We start from the raw sequence: 19868 nt of genomic DNA on the forward strand, positions 1-19868 counted from the left end.
CATATTCTCTAATTTAGCGATGGCAGAAATGGATTCAAAAGCACTCAATGGACCATGTTTAGTGGTCCCTGCTAACTTCCAGAGCCAAATCCAGGGTCACTGCTTGTGCTCTTGGCCAGTGAGGCCAGAGCTGGAAAGATTGAGAGTTCAGACCTGGAGTCAGGCCAACCAAGCAGGGAGAGGCTAGAGAAGCTGGCTGCCGGTAACTGAGAGCTGTGATGGCACCATTGACTATCCTGGATATCTCACTCCCACCAAAGCACTTAACATGCAGTATAAGTCAACACACAAACAAACAAACAGATGCACACACTATTCAAATAAACACGCAGACGCCAAGGGATGGGTGGAAAGCTAAAGAACACAGGCAGAAGGAGAGCATCACTCAGAGAGCCATTAACCCCTGGCTTCCAACCAGAACAGTGAGCAGGCATCCTTTAAGTACATGTTAAACATAGCTAGTCTCTGTGTGTGTGCACAAGTGATTTATGTATTACTGCTCTGTGTCCAAGTGTATCTATGCAGTTACAAGAAAAGGCTCATGAACCCTGTGTAATTACCAGGATTTCTGCATTGATTACTCATAAAATGTGATCTGAGCTTCAGCTAAGAGACAGTTATGTACAAACACATTCTCAGCAAACAGCTATACTATTCATTTCTTTATTCAAACGAGGAGTAATAATTCACAGTCCCGGCTAGACACTTTAAAACCCGCCAAAAATCTATGTTCACTGTGTTTTTATTTAACCCCCCCCCAAAAAAACTGCAAGTTTTTGTTTTGTTTGGGTTTTTTTTTTTTTTAGAGCAGCACAGACCACCCAGATACTCCACAGTACTCATGGGACAATGTACTGGTGTGACAAACATTAATCTGCTTTGAAAAAATAAAAATGCACCAAACTATTTCCGCACGTTGGAAGGAGCATCGAGTTTTATCTCTTTGTTACCTTGGAGTCTAAACCTTTTGCAATCACTGAGGGAAAAATGAATTCAAAACTGAATCACAAAAGTTTTAGAGGAGAACGTCAGGGCAGCAGCCAGGTTGGTAAACGCAACACGACAACGATGAACTTTGGCACACAAGCCAAGAAAAAAGAAAACGTGGTTAAACCTGAAGGGGGGTGGTCTGAGGAAGAATTCCTAGAAATGTTGATGAACTGAAACAGTTTTAGAGGGAGGAACGGTGCAAAATACGCTTGTGCTACAGGAAATTCCTGACAGAGGCTCCTAAGTGAGGTGTTACATGCTATTATGTTCAAAAGGTTTACTTACTTTTTATAACCCACACACTAAGTGATTACTTAATGTTTTCAGTAAACATATGAAAAGTATAACTCAAGTGTGACTTACAAGCTACTATTATCCATACATTCATATAGCGCTTTTTAAAATGGACTTTTAAGCAATTTATCTGCCAGAGTCAATTTAGAATCATGCGTGCCTGATGGATACTTTAGAAGTCTTAATAGGTCAGATATAAAGTCTGATTAGTCAACAAGCATAAGATTTGGATGAACTAGTGCAGGACTGTATTATCTACAGTGGCTAGCACAACAGTGACCCTGTAAAAGCTGGGGTACATCTAGTGTGTGTAGTGAATACTGCTCATGTATCATGGCTCTCTCTGTGTTACTGAAGCGGTCATGCATATTAACTTCAAAGTGTCTAAATGACAAAATGCTCGGAGAAGCCACCAAAGCTACGTATCGCATGTCTGAAAAAGGCTTTGAGTGTTATTAGTTTAATCAAATTGTCTGTAATTGTGACTTTGGTGGGGATCGGGATACATTTTATTAGCTGCTAATTTAGAAATCCTGGCAATTTCAAAAGAGGCTCAAACTTCTTCCTGCAACTGTATGTCCATGAGAACATTGATCTACTTCAAACTTGAGTGTTCAGGAGACAAAACTGACTGATTGTCTTCGTTAATGAATGAAGGTCACAGCAAACTACCTAAGCCTATTTAACCCTTCAGACAGAGTGGTCCTTGGACTGCTTCCTTGTGCAGAGAAGTGCATCCCCAGGAGAGGAGCGCTAGACTAAACACTCCGTCCATTCAGCTGCTCCCCTTCTCCCCACCGACAAGAGACGGACGCCTGACAAGCACTCTCAGAGAAAAACCTCACTTTTTCCACCAATTATAGAAAGCAATGCGGAGTGGGGGAGGAGGCAAAACTTCAAAATATTATACACACTGGCATTTGGCGGAGCGCATTGAGCAACCTCTGTCAGAGAAAGATGGGCTAATTTCAGGGCACCCTGTGCCAACACAAACAACTGTTCTGGATTGCTTTCATTGTCAGCACTTGAGGTTTGAGTCACATTTTTTCAGCGCTCCGCAGCCAATTTCTCTTTCCCCTATTTTTCCCCCCATATGATTTGTCCTTGTCCAAGATCCCAGTCAGTCTTTCATCGCCTGCACAGTCAGCGCTTAAAAAGTATTCTGGTAGAGAACAAACTCAGATCCAGATGCTCATCTACATACGCAAAACAAAAATATAATATTTTTTATTTTGGAACCCCCAGCATTTGCCTCCAAGAGCTCATGCACAAAAACTTATTGTAAGTGTAATGTAAACGTGTCTTTGAGGTGCTGTGTATTGTGATGTATCCATTTGTTTGAAGGTTATGGCTGTCAGCTGGCGGCAGGAGTTTAACAGCTACTACTCGAGTCCCACAGTGCTGTGTGCTGGGATTCATATCGCAGCCATGTCAATGTAAACATCATATGTTACTGTTTGTGTCTCCAAAGCGGTATTTACTTTTACTTTGATTTTGTTTATTAAAGGCTTTTACTGTTCAACATAAAAGCAAGGAGCCATGGCAGGACATTTGGAGTACAGGCTGTAGCGTTACATTCACAGTCTACTCATAACTCTGACAGCTCACGCAAAGCTCAGGGTATGTGCCAGTCAAAGAGATGGGCAGCTCTATGCTGCCATTATAGAAAACCTCACACAGTGGGGGTCACATCCTCCGTGGCAAATCAAACACACCTATGCACGTCAGGACAGGAGCGTTTGTAGAGCGCGATATGTATATGTGAGCGGAGAGGGTAGATGCTGAGGTGGAAGCTGAATGGGCACTTTTGGAGGCCCCTGAACATGCATCCTATAACCAGGCAGCTGTCTTTAATATAAGAGTCCACTTCAACTCATATTTATTCAGGTACAGCTGACAGAGAAGGAGACACGGTGAAAGAGGTGTGGCTTTTCTTTTTCCTGGCAGGCGTGCTGCGCTCCTGCGGTTTTTTTGGGGGGCAAAGGGACAAGACGAAAAAGACAGACACTCAGAAGGGGGGTGGGGGGTATGTGGTGCAGAAGAAAAGAGCAAGTTGACATAAAAAAAGGCATGGCTCCACTCAGTCCTGTGTTGACTGGACATCCTGTGCAAAAGACGAGCCCTGGAGGCCCCGGGGCCACCAGGGAGGGGGGTGTGTGTGTATGAGCTCGATCCTCCAGTTTTACTTGATGGCTGTGTCCAAGACAAATTACCAGTGGAGCTGCTGTCACAGTGAGCCTTGACCAAGACAAACAGCCGTGTTTTAAAATAAGTACCTGCCCCCTTCACAGGCCCTTCTACCTCATCCACACTCAGGCACATCCACATCTCGTCACACATTAAAGCAAATTCCCTTCACAGGTCATAGGACTGGAGCTGTAGTCCAACGCTCTACACAGGGGACTCACTTTCCACTCTCTCAACGCTGTCTGCATTCTCTCTCTTGTGCACGCACACTTGTGAATATTTACCACATCGCAAGAGTTCCACTGTGGCCAAAAGGCCGGGACTCCAATAACAAAAGGTGAGTGTGTGTGACATAAAGCCTACAGCACATTTACGGGGCACCCTGTGGGCGTGTGTGTATACAGGCTTGATCGTCTATGTACATCGCAAAATCTCCAACTTAGCTGAATCACAAACTGCCAGCAGCGCAGAAATGTCAGCACTATTCCCTTCTTTTACTTAACAGCACATTGCATCTTGGGAATTGTGGTTTGTCTGTAGGGGGCTGTCTGTGTCGCTGCCTGCAGCCTGCACCAAAGGGACTTGTGTTCTTCACTGAACTGAACAGAGCCTCATTTATCTCTGTGGCAGAGTCCTTCCTCTCCAGCATCGGTCCTCCTGGACCCCTGAACTGCTGACACTAGGGGAGGTGGGGCTGCTTTTCCTCCTTCCACTGAGCTCCAGCATGCAGCAAAAATTGTGAGATGTGTTTCATCTGCATATTGATTAGCCTGGCCAAAAGAAGTAGAACCTCAGCACTTCACTGAATACATAATGTAAACAAGCAGCAGTTATTCAGCTTAAACTCTCCTGAAACGTTTCACCTTCAGCTTGTGCTTTTCCAGGTGATTGTGCAACAAAAGTCAATGGCAACTTTTTCCTGAACAAAAAAGGAACAATAAAACTAGAAATCCTTTATCCTACACACGCTGACATTATACTTTAATATGCACGTCTCAGCCAAATTAAAGTTACTGCTAGAGTGAAGCACTGAGCTTGCCCCTGAAATTAAAAAGCTATAACCCCACTTTGCTTCTATCACCCAATAAACACAGGCCGCCCTCAACGTGTGGGCAGGCTATAGTGCCAGCCAGTTGCAGTGCAGACGGCTGGGCGCTGGGTTGGCTGATAGATAGCTTACATTCGGTGAGGAGTGGACCAATGGCGTCGTGGATTGATTGGCCCAAAGGGGCCGTCGGGGAAAGCACTTCCTGTGTGTTAATGGACGCTCCTGCAGATGCACTGTGGCGGCTTGTGGCAGGGTGATGGCTGTTATTCCCTTTCCCTCCTCCCTTCCCCACCCTCACTTTGCTTTCACTCTCCCAGTTAATCAGAAGAGAGTCAAGATTTTCCAAGCAGACCTCTCATCTGGCAGCTACTCGCTACACCTACAACAAAACCTTTTCAAACATAATAATTTAAATGAATTGCAAATACTTTTTCCTTCCCAAGATTTCCTGTAATTTCCTGTAACTGACATGGAACTATAAATTGATGGGATCATTCCTGAAAACATTTTTAATTCATTACTTCTATTTTAGAAACAATAATCCAGCAGTATTCTGTGTATAAACTGGTAATAAAGTCCTCTTGTATATTTGAACAATTTTGACTATGACATAACTTTATCTTTATTCATACCATACGGCCATATTGCTTAATGCTTTCCAGGAAATTTCTCAAGAACTTAAAGAAAATCCACATTTTCAGAGTTCTTGAGACTAAATGAGACTGAGTAAATAACTGTACCCGAGTCTGCCCAGCTGCTCCAGTTCAGGCACCGGGGGTCCATAGGTTTCAACTTGGAGGGGTCTGTAGTGGTAAAGAACATCCTCTATCTTGGTAACAGGCTGGAGAGACACCGTCTGTCGCTGAAAGAAAAACACAAAAGAGGCACGTCATTCAAGACGGGAAATAATCGTCATTGTCTCGGCGCATCGTGCAACCCTGGAAACTTTATGGCTATGGCGCAAACACACAAAAATTGTTTGGAATACGGTTAAAGTCAATCAGTCCGCAGCATTAGCACCCACTGGTTCTTGACAGACTGGTTTGGAAATAGAAGTTCTGTCTGACAACATTTTCACTTTCCCCCGGCAACGGCGGTTTGGAGGAGAAACTGAGGCAGGACAGTGACTGAACATGTTTTTAGCAGTCAAATAGTTTTGGAAACTGAACAGGACACACAAAAAAAAAAAAAAAAAAAAAAAAAAAAAGGGATGAGAACATCATTCAGGAAAATTGTGGTCGGCCGAAATGCAATTCCTGATAACAAAGCAAGTGTACTTTGGTTCAAAAATGGCTATTGGCTTGCTCCATAAAACCACCAAAGAGAAATCGGCTGATAATGTATAAATGTAGTGTGGAGGAAATGCTTTGTTTGTGGGTTGAGTTGTGATTATTTTAGCGTGGTTTCACCTAAAACTATGTCCGTCAAAGCTGCCTCCGACTGAAATATGTTCAAATTACAAACGCTTGTAAATCTTATAAAAGTTGTTTAATTTTTTTTTTTTAATCCAATCAATAATTACTCTGAGCTGAAATTTCAGTCAGACTATTCCAGTTCCTAATGCTCTTGACCGTGCAGATCGAGTAAGAAATACGAGACTTCTTCGGGATACTGCAGCATTGTTCGATTTGGGGCTCTGCCATCAAAGGGGAATTTCCACACAGCATCCGACCGCTATGTTTTCTCCAGCATTAAAGTAATGAGACTCATAAGACAAGCCTGATTCATGAAACAAACCTGGAATTAAAAAGGATGATGTTTAAACAAACATGAACTATTTTAGAGTGCAGCGAAGGACCTCAGAGACAAAGGAGAGATAAAAAGATAAGAGAGAAAGCCAAGAAGAGAAAAAAAAAGTAGTGGGGGGAGTATAAACAACAGAACACAGAGGGGAGTCGATGAAAACCAAACTAAACGAGTAACATGTGCCCTGCGGCCTCACACTGCCTGCCTTCACACATGCTTTGACCCATATGAGCGCAGACACGGGGGAAATAGAGCAACCAAAACCTGAGCTGGAAGTTACAAAAGCACCAAAGACATGAGATGACAACACATGCAGAGTTTCCTTCCAGGTCCCAATAAAGGTGCTTTCATATGTGCACTTTTCCCCCCATTAATCTGACAGCATCTGAACTGGTCCGCTTCATGTCTGAATGACAAACCTATCAGATTCAACAGTGCAAGTCTGAACTGCATGCAGTCACATTAACAGACAGGCATGCACAAGATTATGTCTTTTAGCTTAAGAAAGACGCAACCAAAAGAATTTGAGAATCTGTACATGCTTTTGGAGATGCAGCAGCCTCAACGCAACTTTTACACAGAAATTCTGAATAAAGAGGTTTTTGATATTTCACCACCTCATCATCTTGGCACAGATAAACAGGATGTTGTCGCGCGCCTAAATGCTGAAAACGGACAACTCAGAGCAGCGCAGAACGATAAATGCAACCCTACTGAAAGATGTTCACCAAAAAGAAAAGTAGGAGAGATAAGTAACAACAGTTATTGAAATACAGAAAGACAGCAGATGAGTACAACATTGCATGAGAGCATTAAAATAAACTTCAGCTTTATTTATCTATTTTTCAAGATTCAAGAAGTTTGTCGTTTTGCATATTATTATTATACTTCTTCTTTTCATTATTATCATCATCATAATCATTATCACTATTAGAGCTGGGCGATATGAGATTTTTTCATATCACGATATGTTTTTTTCATTTCAGGCGATAACGATATCTATCACGATATAAGCCAAATAACTATATTTGTAAGATTTAAATGTGCCGTTGCTCACAAGTAAAATGTGAAATAATCAGCAGCTTGTTTTTAAATATTTATTTCCCATAATAAGTTCAACAGGGTAGATGTACTTAAGGAACATGAGACTTTTTCAGCTAAATAAAGGCAAATATTGCAAACTACACAAAAGGCAGCCGCTAAAGCGTTTAAGTTTCAAAATAGAACAAATGAAACAGACTAAACTGTCAATTTCACTTAGAAACAAAATATTAATTCTAAAAATAAATCTTAGTTTGTTTTACAGAAGAACAGACAAAACTGACTAACTTTTGTCAATATCAAATAAACTGAGAACTAAAAGGAAATTCTCAATCTCTCCTTGTTGTATAGCTGAGCTTTTCAAACAGTTTTAACAGTTACTTTAGTCTGACAAAAGCCGAATGATGAATTAGCGCTTCCAGTCAGAGACTGAGGCTACGTCCACACGTACACGGGTGTTTTTGAAAACGGAGATTTTCCGTTTTCGTTTTGAAAAATAATCCCGTCCACACATAAAGGCAGAAATGAAGGAAAACGCTGCTATGAACATGCCAAAGCAGCAGGTGGCGCTAGATTCCTAACCGTGCAGAAATGTTCGCCAATCAGAAGTCTAGAAGCCTCGGTGGGAAAAAGTAAACAAAGCTGGGGCATAGAAGCAGAACCGAGTCGTATGTGTGGAGGGACAGTAACTGTGTGTGTATGTAAGCATTTAAACACTGCAGAGAGTAGAATTAACAGTATTGTAGAAATTCATTTCACCGAAACAATAACGTGGCGCACAGTGTGACGCATGCACCAGTTTATTGTATTTCCAGACTTGCTTTCGGCACAATTTACAGTGCACGCTACTCTGTTTTTTGTCAGACTTGAAATAGCCGAAATACCTTCACACTACGGGACTTCTATGGCTCTTCCGTTCGACAATCTCTCCGGCATTGGAACCATCATCTGTTTTCTCTTCGGTCACGCTCGGTTGATTTTTCTAGTCGGCACACTCATTTCCTCCATTATGCGCTGGCTCCATTACCCGCTGGCTGCTTCCCAAACAAACACACGTGCGGCTTGGCACTTGTGCTGTACGTAACAAGTCACGCGACGTGACGCTGCGGCTGTGATTGGTTCGGCTCTGCGCTACTGAATTTGGATCGGCTGACCTTTTTTTTTTTTTTTTTAAGAGGACAAGAGCGGCGAGGTCTATCGCGATAGCTTAATTTCTCTATCGAGTAAAAGTTATATCGCGATACATATCGTTATCGTTCTATCGCCCAGCTCTAATCACTATTATTATGCTATATCTCATCAGCATCATGTTTTCTAGGACAAAAATACTTGGCCACATTCACATTACACCTAAAGGATTTGCTCGGCCATGAAGCTCACACTCCAGTTTCTGTGCTGATGTTAATGGCAGAGGAGGTTTAAGCTCTGCATATACAGTGGGGCAAAAAAGTAATTAGTCAGCCACCGATTGTGCAAGTTCCCCCACCTAAAATGATGACAGAGGTCAGTAATTTGCACCAGAGGTACACTTCAACTGTGAGAGACAGAATGTGAAAAAAAAAAATCCATGAATCCACATGGTAGGATTTGTAAAGAATTTATTCGTAAATCAGGGTGGAAAATAAGTATTTGGTCAATAACAAAAATACAACTCAATACTTTGTAACATAACCTTTGTTGGCAATAACAGAGGTCAAATGTTTACTATAGGTCTTTACCAGGTTTGCACACACAGTAGCTGGTATTTTGGCCCATTCCTCCATGCAGATCTTCTCGAGAGCAGTGATGTTTTGGGGCTGTCGCCGAGCAACACGGACTTTCAACTCCCGCCACAGATTTTCTATGGGGTTGAGGTCTGGAGACTGGCTAGGCCACTCCAGGACTTTCAAATGCTTCTTACGGAGCCACTCCTTTGTTGCCCGGGCGGTGTGTTTTGGATCATTGTCATGTTGGAAGACCCAGCCTCGTTTCATCTTCAAAGTTCTCACTGATGGAAGGAGGTTTTGGCTCAAAATCTAACGATACATGGCCCCACTCATTCTGTCCTTAACACGGATCAGTCGTCCTGTCCCCTTGGCAGAAAAACAGCCCCATAGCATGATGTTTCCACCCCCATGCTTCACAGTAGGTATGGTGTTCTTGGGATGCAACTCAGTATTCTTCTTCCTCCAAACACGACGAGTTGAGTTTATACCAAAAAGTTCTACTTTGGTTTCATCTGACCACATGACATTCTCCCAATCCTCTGCTGTATCATCCATGTGCTCTCTGGCAAACTTCAGACGGGCCTGGACATGCACTGGCTTCAGCAGCGGAACACGTCTGGCACTGCGGGATTTGATTCCCTGCCGTTGTAGTGTGTTACTGATGGTGACCTTTGTTACTTTGGTCCCAGCTCTCTGCAGGTCATTCACCAGGTCCCCCCGTGTGGTTCTGGGATCTTTGCTCACCGTTCTCATGATCATTTTGACCCCACGGGATGAGATCTTGCGTGGAGCCCCAGATCGAGGGAGATTATCAGTGGTCTTGTATGTCTTCCATTTTCTGATGATCGCTCCCACAGTTGATTTTTTCACACCAAGCTGCTTGCCTATTGTAGATTCACTCTTCCCAGTCTGGTGCAGGTCTACAATACTTTTCCTGGTGTCCTTCGAAAGCTCTTTGGTCTTGGCCATGGCGGAGTTTGGAGTCTGACTGTTTGAGGCTGTGGACAGGTGTCTTTTATACAGATGATGAGTTTAAACAGGTGCCATTCATACAGGTAACGAGTGGGGGACAGAAAAGCTTCTTGCAGAAGACGTTACAGGTCTGTGAGAGCCAGAGATTTTCCTCGTTTGAGGTGACCAAATACTTATTTTCCACCCTGATTTACGAATAAATTCTTTACAAATCCTACCATGTGGATTCATGGATTTTTTTTCACATTCTGTCTCTCACAGTTGAAGTGTACCTCTGGTGCAAATTACTGACCTCTGTCATCATTTTAAGTGGGGGAACTTGCACAATCGGTGGCTGACTAAATACTTTTTTGCCCCACTGTAGTTGCATATAGTTAGCACAGCATTGGCTTCTTTTTACGTACTTTTACACACATGTGGCAATGGGACTGAAAAAGGAAGAGGTGTGGACCAAGACTTTTGTCTACGTAGTGTATTTTGCATTTTATTTTTTAAATTCCCTGCAACTTATCATAAAATACACTTCAAAAATAAATATATCTATCCTGACAATTATTTAACCACCATTCATTCACCTCCGACCACATTAGGCCAGCATCATTTTTCCCTTACGATCCATAAAATAATCCAGATATTGAATTCATTATGGGCTAACTTAATAAAATAAAAACAACCCCACCCCCCACCCCATATTACATTTACCTATAGGAAGTTAAACAGATGGATCTCATCTGTTTCACAAAATCCTGCTTCCCAGAATAACTTTCAATTATTTTAACAGAACGAGTCTAAACCTGTTGCATTCAGCTGTGGTTTACACATGAAGGTGTGGGTGGCAACAGGGATAACGGCAGTTGCAGCACATTAAAAGCAATAAAACAGCAATAAATTTTTTAAAAGTGGGTTTTTCCACAGAAGAAATTATGAAAACTAAATATCAAATCACACCAAAACATTTCCTTATGATGTCACTGTCAGTTAAACGATATTTTTCTCTTCTTTCATCAAGGGATGCCAAAAAACTGCTGGGTATCTGTTCTTGGCCAGATTGTCAACTGTAAATTCCTAATATATGCAAGTAAATTAGAAAAAACAATATAATATATTTGCATTGCTAGTGTATAAACGCTGTTTCCTTTAAAGCACTAGGCACACACTTCTCCATGGTTTTCATTCAACCTTGTACCCTGAGGTACCAGTGCTCTGTTATACCATCCTATCCATTCATCCAACGCAGAGGAGCCCCACCACAGGCTAATGAAATCCAGACCAATGAACGCAATCCCAGTCACTCTCACTCTCTTTTGCACTCTTTCAGACTGTTCATCCATCTTCTTTCAAACTTTCAGCACTGCTTAACTCCCCTACTGCGCACTCAATGAGATGCACTGGGACAAAGGGAAGGTGGAAGGAGAAGCAGAAGAAGAAAACTCCTCAGTGGTGGTGTGGTAAAGAAAGAGCAGCAAATTGGCAGTTGCAGATGGCTGAAGAGCAGTAAATCAGACCACCTTTTTTTTTTTTTTTTTTTTTTTTTTTTTTTTAAGTGGCAGACACAACAGACCCAGCCCCCATTCTGGGGAAATTTCTTCTACATTCCTCTGCAAGGGCACCTTGAAAACTGGCACAGATGCATCAGCACCCACAAAAGCAGCCTTTAAAGATGTCCACGCAAACATAGCGACTTCTAATTATATTTACAGAAATGTGTAAATGAATGACTTGTAGTACATACAAAATGCTTTGAAAGAGAAAAAAAAAACTGAATGAAATGGCTGAGGGACTAAGGGGCTATTGAAACAACGCCCCAGCAAGAGCCAAAATAAACATCTGGTTTTATCATTATGGAGGCCCATCCTCCTACCTATACAACACAGTGTATTACAAGTTTGAGCATGTAACTGGTTTTAAGGCTCATATAATACCCCTGTGGCATTAAAGTGAAACTCTGGAGGCCATCAATCTTAATAAAACCGCAGGGGAGGATGATTTGAGAAAATCACCGTCATGCCAACGGGAGTACTTCAACTTACCCTGAATTTGTACCTCAACATTATCCGGTTGTACCACAACCAATTCCAAGTAAAACTGTTGCAGGTGTCTATCCGTTAACTGATGCAGGTAACAGGTGTGCAGGCTGATATTGTGCTTTAACATTACACATAAGTATTTATTTAGCGGGAATTGTTTTTAGGGGGTAGTTTCATTAATGGACTTTACTAAAGTAGCTGTGTATGTTACAGAGCCTTTTCTGCCCCGTCTTCATTGAGTACATGAAAGAACACATGGAATACTGATTTGACTTGCAGACTTTAAAAGATGTACAAATGAACTTGCAAAACCATCACTGGGAACTTGTTCCTGTTTTTGACTGTGTAAACATTTGTGCGTTGACTATTTTATTGTTGCAATTTTAATATGTTTGTCTGATGTAGGTGTCGCTTGTAAATGACACATTGAGTCTCAGTGGAACTACCTGTACAAATAAAGGTAAAAAAATAATCCTAATTACTGACATCATAGAGACCCAAAAGTAGAAAAATCGCGCCTGAAACCTAAAAATATAGGTAAACATTAAAGTAACTTTATAGGACTCTCATAAAAGTCACATAACTTTGAAAGTACTAGAATGTGTCATTAAAGGATTCACAAAAAAATATGTTTTAATGGCATATTAAGCTATAATATTACTTGGCACTGACCATCAATGCTAAAGTATGATTAGAATAGGATTTAAAATGTGAGAACTGCGGTCAAACAAGGCTAAAGAAGAAGATCTTATACAGCGTTAACGATGCCAAACTTTAATCCAAAAGGCTCATTGGTCAACGGCTCAGATTGTGGGTCACAAGACCCCTTCTCACACACACACACACACACACACACACACACACACACACACACACACGGAACAATCGTCAGCACTCCCCGCCCATCCCACTCTCTCCCTTGACTTTGCAGCTCAGCAGGACACATCAAGGTTGCTGAGACTAACCTCTCCATCAGCACCTTCCCACAACATCCACGCACTCGCACACACAACCACATACACTCATGTGGTCCCCGAGGATTTGGGAAGCCACAGCTCCAAAGCCATTGAGGCACTCGGCGCTAATGCAAATCCTGATAATGAGAACAATGGAAAAGGGGGAACAGTGGTTGGTTTTGCAGAGGGGATAAAAAATAATAACCACAGTTCAGGGCCAGGCTAGTCCCAGCCCAACTCCAGTCCTCACTTCCACCTTCCGCACTGGTGCTGCCAGTGCTTCTGTATGGATAAAGAGCTTTGGGCTACCCAGCAGCCCACTAAGCAGCAAGTAGCAAGTGTAAAACTGCTTCTCATACAGTGCCTCAACTTGCCTTACAAGTTTAAATATAACTGCCTGACCAGTGGCAGCTGCCCCAGCGCAAAGCCCCTAAAGCTGACAACTTCTTTTTCCGCTGGGCTGGGCTGAAGCAGCTTGCCCAAGGGCTGCTGAGGCCAACCTAAACAGGGCCAAGCCGGGGCCAGGGGCAGAGGTGTGAATGCCCACATGTGCTGGTGCCAATCAGGGCTGACGGTTCTCCCTGAGGTGACCCCCCCACGCCAGCGCTTTCAACCCTGCGTGCCAGCAGTCCAATATAAAGGAAAAGGCCAAAGGACAGAGTTTGTGCACTCTCCCACATAAAACATGTCACCTTTGGTTTTTGAATGCTGCAAGGTCAACAATCTCAGTATAAACAACATAATTTACCTGCATCTGTAAAAATTTGTGAATAAGGGATATAAAGATAACACTGAAGAAGAGCGAGTGGGGGTTGCATTAAGTATAAAGCGACAAACTTGCAGGCAAAACAGGTTGGGCCAGTCTGCCAGAGCGAAGTAAAGCAGAGCCGGCACAGCGCTGACAAGTGCGTCTACTGCGCAGAGGTCACCCTAGAGGACAACTTAACCAAGTGAAACAGGCCTGAGCAAACAAGCTCACAGCATGTCTGTGTGTGTTTGTGTTTGCTTGTGTTTTCTGTGGTATTCAAATTCCACAGCCTAAGAGTAGAATGGACTACAGCCAGAGAGGACCCGAGGTTATTTCAGCCAGCTACACGTCAATGTTTAGGTATAAACTTTCCACCCACATTTAGCCGATTGTGTGTGTGAGTTCCACTTTTGTTTATGTGTGTTCTTGCCTCCTGCTTTCATTAGGTGCCCATGCCGGCCCCGTCAGGTATGTCAGCTGCTCTCCTGCCTGTGAGGAGGGGATTGGGCCCCAGCAGCGCAGGAACCTGGGACCTTTCATTTAAGATGGCGCTGAAAGCTGCCCCCAAGGTGGAAAGATTCCCCATCAGTCAAAATGCTTTCAGGAATGGGACACTGTAGCAGCTGGGGAAAAAAAAAAAAAAATTCCCAACTGCAAACACACACACACACACACACACACACACACACACTGTTTCACCGGAAAATATAAGAAAATGTACAGGTACAAATAAAGCAAGCACGCAAGAGTACAATAAAATCAAAGTAGATGTCATTTGTATGCTAATTATTACCCTCTGATTTTGTCAGAGCAGGTGCCGAGCATTGTGACTCTTGTCATTAAGCTTGGCACTGAGGCTCGTTTTATGTGTCAGACTACAACAAGCAACCTGTTTAAACAGCGAATAGTCACCTCCCGCCCACACAGAGTGTTTCTTTTGATATCAGCGGACATCTATTTTAAAAGACACTTTATTCTTCAAAGGATGTTTACTCAGGTTGGCTAAGGAGGGATTTATATGTGTGTGCGCATCCACACACGGGTAATGTGTGTCTCATGCTTCAATAGAGTCCCTACAAAGTAAAGGATTAGTGAGTGATTTCAGACCATTCCTAAGGCAAGACCAGGCCCATCCCACTTCAAAATCACACCTGGAATAAGACTACTTTCCCTGAGGATTGGTGAACTTCCTCAAACGTCCGCTCAACAGCAATGGTAGTGCATAACCAGAAACATCAGGGCCAAGGTTGGAGTCCCCTTCACGAACTCCGAGAAAATCACTCTGGCAAAGAACAGAGCCAGCATGGCTGAGATGTCTCCATGCGTGTTTCCAGTTGACAACATATCACAACTAGGTGCAATATTAGATCACGCTTTAAATAAAGTCCGGAACGACTAGGAAGCTGAGGAATAACTGGCATCCCCAATTTCCAGCCCAAAGACAGGCAGATATGTCATTCCTCTGGTGACGGCTCACTTTGGCCACGGATGAAACAGCTGGCTGAAATACCGTTAAGGTGACAGTATAGAGAGGGGGGTTGTGGGTACAGAGAGTCAGGGGCGCCGCACATTTGTGCTCCTGTGACTGGTGAACGTCACCTCGGCAAAAACATCCAAATGAAAAAAATCAAGAGGTCAAAAATGTGCTCCAAGCCCATTCATCACTGTCACATGAAACTGTTTCGTATTTGTCAGTGTATTTCACAAGCGATAACAGGACTTGTACTAATGAATACTTCATTGATTGATATTTCTAAGCAGTTTGGGAAAACTGTTAAAGTTTTCCAGGCCTAAAGCAAATACCTTTAAAATTGCTTTTTTAAATATAAGACTTCCTTCTCGTGATAGAAAAAAAGGGTCCAAGGAAACCGGAGCCATTTATGCTTGAAAATTACAAAAATGACTAATCATTATAACAGTACATGATATCACAGTAAAGAGATTGGCACATATTAGTCGTGCTTCAAAGCAAAATCATAGAAATGTGGCCCAGCTTTTAAAAAAGTGTGTTTTTATATTTGTCTCTCCTAATTTCTGCTGAAGAAAAACTGAAACCCTGTTTGGAGCGAGGGACCAGAACCTAGCAGATAAATGAATTCCAGCAATCTCCAGGAATCTGCCGCTCTGTGCTGAAACCCCACCAAGTCAAACAGAAGTCATTCTTATGGACTGAGGTGAAGGGAAATCCAAACCCACACATTCCCCTGACTCAAGTCTCTCAAGTCCAACAGCAGATGCATGGGAAGAACTCTACTCCACCAACAAGAGCACAGGGATGGGAAGATGAGGAGAAATGGGGAGAAAGAAGCAAGGAAAAACATGCACAGAACAAGCCAAGAGCAACATAATCATGCAGTTTCTCTCTCCATCAGCAACTTTTAACTTCACGCTGTATATTAAGGAGGTGAAAGTGAGAGTACTGAATCCCCCCGTATAGCTCAGTTCAATACTTTGAGTGTTGCTTTATGAGATAGTCCTTTCTTCAAAAATAGAGTTCGGTTCTACCCAAGTATGTCAAAACCTTGCTTCAGCTTGAGCTGAGGTGAGTGCTAAGCAGATATCTCTCCCACGCACCACTGAACTGTGGGAAGACAACCATGCCTCATGAGGGTTGCTGTGAAAGGGGTGGGGATGATGACACAGCCTATCTCATCGCAGTAAAATGAAAATAAACGACTGAAAACCTGAGCTACAGCCAAATGGAAGGTCCCTCCAGACACGGTGCGTACAAAGCTGCAAGCTCAGAGTGGCCGAAACCCTGAGCCCACATGCTTTATCTCGCTCTCTGTGGGACCTACTGCACACCCAGAGGAATGTGATGACATGAATGAAGAGGTGAGGGCCTCTTCCCACACTGAAGAAGCACCAAACATGGAGGAACATCCTCCTTTTCAAAGCGTGGCCATGTATGACACACTATTGTCAACAAGCAATCCGTGTAAAGTTTTGACACTAATGACCTCAACAGTTCAGATTCACCTTAATCGCACTGAGCAGAGGCATGTCACTATGTGTATTAACTGCCTCTTAAAACTTGATTGATGCTCATTTTGCTCTCACTGTTTTGCTGCTTGTCTTAGATCTTTGCAACATAAGTTCAGAGCAGCAAAGTTTAGTCTGTTGGACGTATGCTAACAAGCAAACTTAGTCCAGGGGTTTGTATGAAAAGCAGTCGTTTTTGTGTGTGTGATGTGTTGCCCAACCACAGTGGAAAGAAAAAAAAGAATTAAAGCTGTTCTAAACAACCACAATTGTAAGCGAGGGAAAAAACCTTCCCAGATTATCGAACTCTCAGGATTTAAATGGGACCTATTGTGCTCCATCTAGAGCTCCATATTTTTATTCTTGAACTTCGCTGGAAAACCAGTCCATGATTTATAGCACAGAAATTATCCTTACTTAGCTCATGATACAACCCCTCCATTCATTGTCAGGCTGAAACGAGCACTTTTGGCTCCATCCTCCTCAAAAGCTGCTTTTCTTTGAATTAGCAGCTCCTTGATGACCATATAAGTCATATCACTTCCTGTGTGTGTAAATAACACACATTCAGGATGGAAAGAGAAGTAGAAAACTACAATATGACTGTTGCACTTACCATATGGATTCCAGTTGAAAACAGACTGGTGGGCTTCACAGCCTGTTTCTGCTGCTCTATCTGGGTCTCAAGCTGGGCAGCGCGAACTTTGTGTTGAGCGAGTAAAAGGGTGGCAGGAAGCTGAGACTGCTCCTGGAGACAAAAAACGTATATAGACTTTGTAAGTATTAATCTTAGTGTGTGAAATGTAACGCAGTAGTTCATTGAACATATCCCACCCATTGCTGGGTCACCATTGTGTGAATGTGTGTGTGAATGGGTGGATGACTGGATATGTAAAGCGCTTTGGGGTCCTTAGGGACTAGTAAAGCGCTATATAAATACAGGCCATTTACCATTACCATGAGCATGGGCTGCTTTCAGGCCAGCTGCCACAAAACTTTAGTAAGTCGTATTAGCAAAACTGTGCCGCTGTCAGGGGACGCCGCTTCAAGTGCACTGCGCCGTCTTCACCTCCATTAAATGCAAGGTCGGACGTTTCAATTTCTTCAGTGGAGTATTGCCAAGCGCATAGATCTAAGAACACAAGCCTGGACACATTGTTCACTGTAGAGGTAGGACATTTTTGATGGGGTGAACTATAAAGGTGGGACAGTCTAGAGCTTTTGGCGCTATTTATCAATATTGTCAGTAACAGTTAAATCAGTTTCCATACTATGGGTCCTCTTCTGACCATAAGAACTGACACATTTTACTCAAATGAGTGAAATAAAATGGCAGACAACAAATGTGAATCCAGCGTAGAGTACATGTTGTATTAGAGAAGAACAATAATCTAGTGTGTTTCAACTTCCTACTGATGTGTTTTATTGATTAGTTAGCCACTCCGGGAAACGGCAACATGCAGTCTAAATGTATTTGTTGATGTAATGTATGTGAGTGTTCCCACATAAGAATAGCAAGCCTAGTGGCCACAGGGCCGTACAGATGTCAGAGCTCAGGAGAGCTCCCCTGGGGGGGGGTGAGAGCTGATCTCATCTGCCTACAGTCAACAGGCCCTGTGCCTTAAACAAACAAACACACAGCTTAGCCAGCTATCTGTGATGGTCCTTCAGCAGCCCGCTCTGCCGGAACAATAACTTTCAAAGCCTGCAGCTCAACACAATGGAGCCGATAGGCTTTGGAATCACAGAATGAGAACAATGCAACCTGCAGCACAATGACTGGTAATAAGCTCTTAATGATCTCACATCCACGAACCCTAGAGCCGAGCGCATGCACATCCGACATGGAACATCTGTCATAATGTGACTCGCTAATTGCATCACTAGATTTGTCATTACACATGCACACGGCCATGCAACGTGTGCATCTCACCAGTTCGTCCAGCAGAGCCTGTTTGTTCTTCCTCTTGGCCTGTAGTTGCCTCTGCTCCTCCTGCAGCACCTCCAGTCGCCGCTGCTCATTGCTCTGCTGTTCCTGCAACAGAAGCTCCTCCAGCTCTTCCTGCTCCCGTGTCTGAGGAGGAGAGAGAGTCGGCAAGTTGGAAGAACCTGTCGCTTTATTGACCACGCGGCAGATTCTACACAAGCTGTAGCACCGCCCTGTTGCACTTGATTCTACACTTTGCCCTCTTAGACAAACAGAGCAGCTGGCTTTAAAATAAAAAAGGCCAGTGTTTATCTTAAATACAAGTGTCATTATTAGGTATTATCCTTTTATAAGGGGGGAAAACCTTCAAAAGTACTTACAAGCTTGGCCTTATTTCTCTGGATGACATCTCTGTTCTCTCTCTGGTACTGCTCCATCCTCAGCTTGGTGTTCTCCACGTCAACGTTGTTTGTCAGGTTATACACTGTGTGCAAAAGAACAGCCACTGTTGAACATATCAATCCATCACAACTCACACTGTGGACAGAACCACTGTCTCCAAGTCCACAATACCGTTAATTAAACCCACTATCTAAATCCTCCAAATCATTTAAAACTGTACTCGAAATAACGACAAATTTATTCAACTGAAATGTTGAAATCAACATGCATGTGATATCTTAAACCCAGGGACGATGTAAAGACGAGCTGAGGAGAAATTATTCATCATGACATTTTTCCCCCCTCATTGGGCCGTCGAACCAGCAGATCGCACAAAAAACAAGCAAATTTGATTATTTTATGTTGCCAGATTAATCTATAACAATATATACAATTTATTAACACATATATATTTCATAATACAAATTAACATAATAAAGACCCACTTATATACATGCTGTAGGTGTTGCTGCTAGAAAGAGACAATTTACAAGAAATCTGCCAAATTTAATTATATAGAAGTTTATCTGCATACAGACAGCTTTCATTTTAGCTTCTGCTCAATTTAGCTCCACCCTCGCTGTGTAAAATAAACCAGCGGTGGATGGGAGAAGCATTTAAACTGTTTAAACCTGCAGTTTTCTAATGTGAAAATAAAAGTTGAGAAAAAAACCTCACAAGGTGACTGGACTGATGGAAACAGCATCACTGGCCCAAATGGTATATCTATTTATTTATTTTAAGAAATACTCCATCAGTTTTATTTGTCTGTTTTAGATGGATTTTTACACTGTTTTGCAGCT

The 19868-nt window shown here is 42.7% G+C and overlaps 1 protein-coding gene across 3 annotated transcripts in view; it reads right to left on the reverse strand.

Annotated features, from left to right (window-relative positions):
- mnat1 (MNAT1 component of CDK activating kinase) overlaps window positions 1–19868 on the reverse strand; it is a 36508-nt gene that overhangs the window by 7483 nt on the left and 9157 nt on the right. For all 3 annotated transcript variants that reach the window (XM_085391223.1, XM_085391222.1, XM_085391221.1), the window contains 4 exons: window positions 19005–19108; window positions 18631–18771; window positions 17314–17445; window positions 5260–5381 (listed from right to left, as the gene is read on the reverse strand). In XM_085391223.1, the coding sequence (XP_085247349.1) occupies window positions 5260–5381; window positions 17314–17445; window positions 18631–18771; window positions 19005–19108 (499 nt within the window). The remainder of the gene's footprint in view (window positions 1–5259; window positions 5382–17313; window positions 17446–18630; window positions 18772–19004; window positions 19109–19868) is intronic.

This window comes from Rhamphochromis longiceps, linkage group LG19, assembly GCF_057381845.1.
Source record: "Rhamphochromis longiceps isolate RC_006_pf linkage group LG19, R_longiceps_female_GT1.1, whole genome shotgun sequence".
Taxonomy (NCBI): domain Eukaryota; kingdom Metazoa; phylum Chordata; class Actinopteri; order Cichliformes; family Cichlidae; genus Rhamphochromis; species Rhamphochromis longiceps.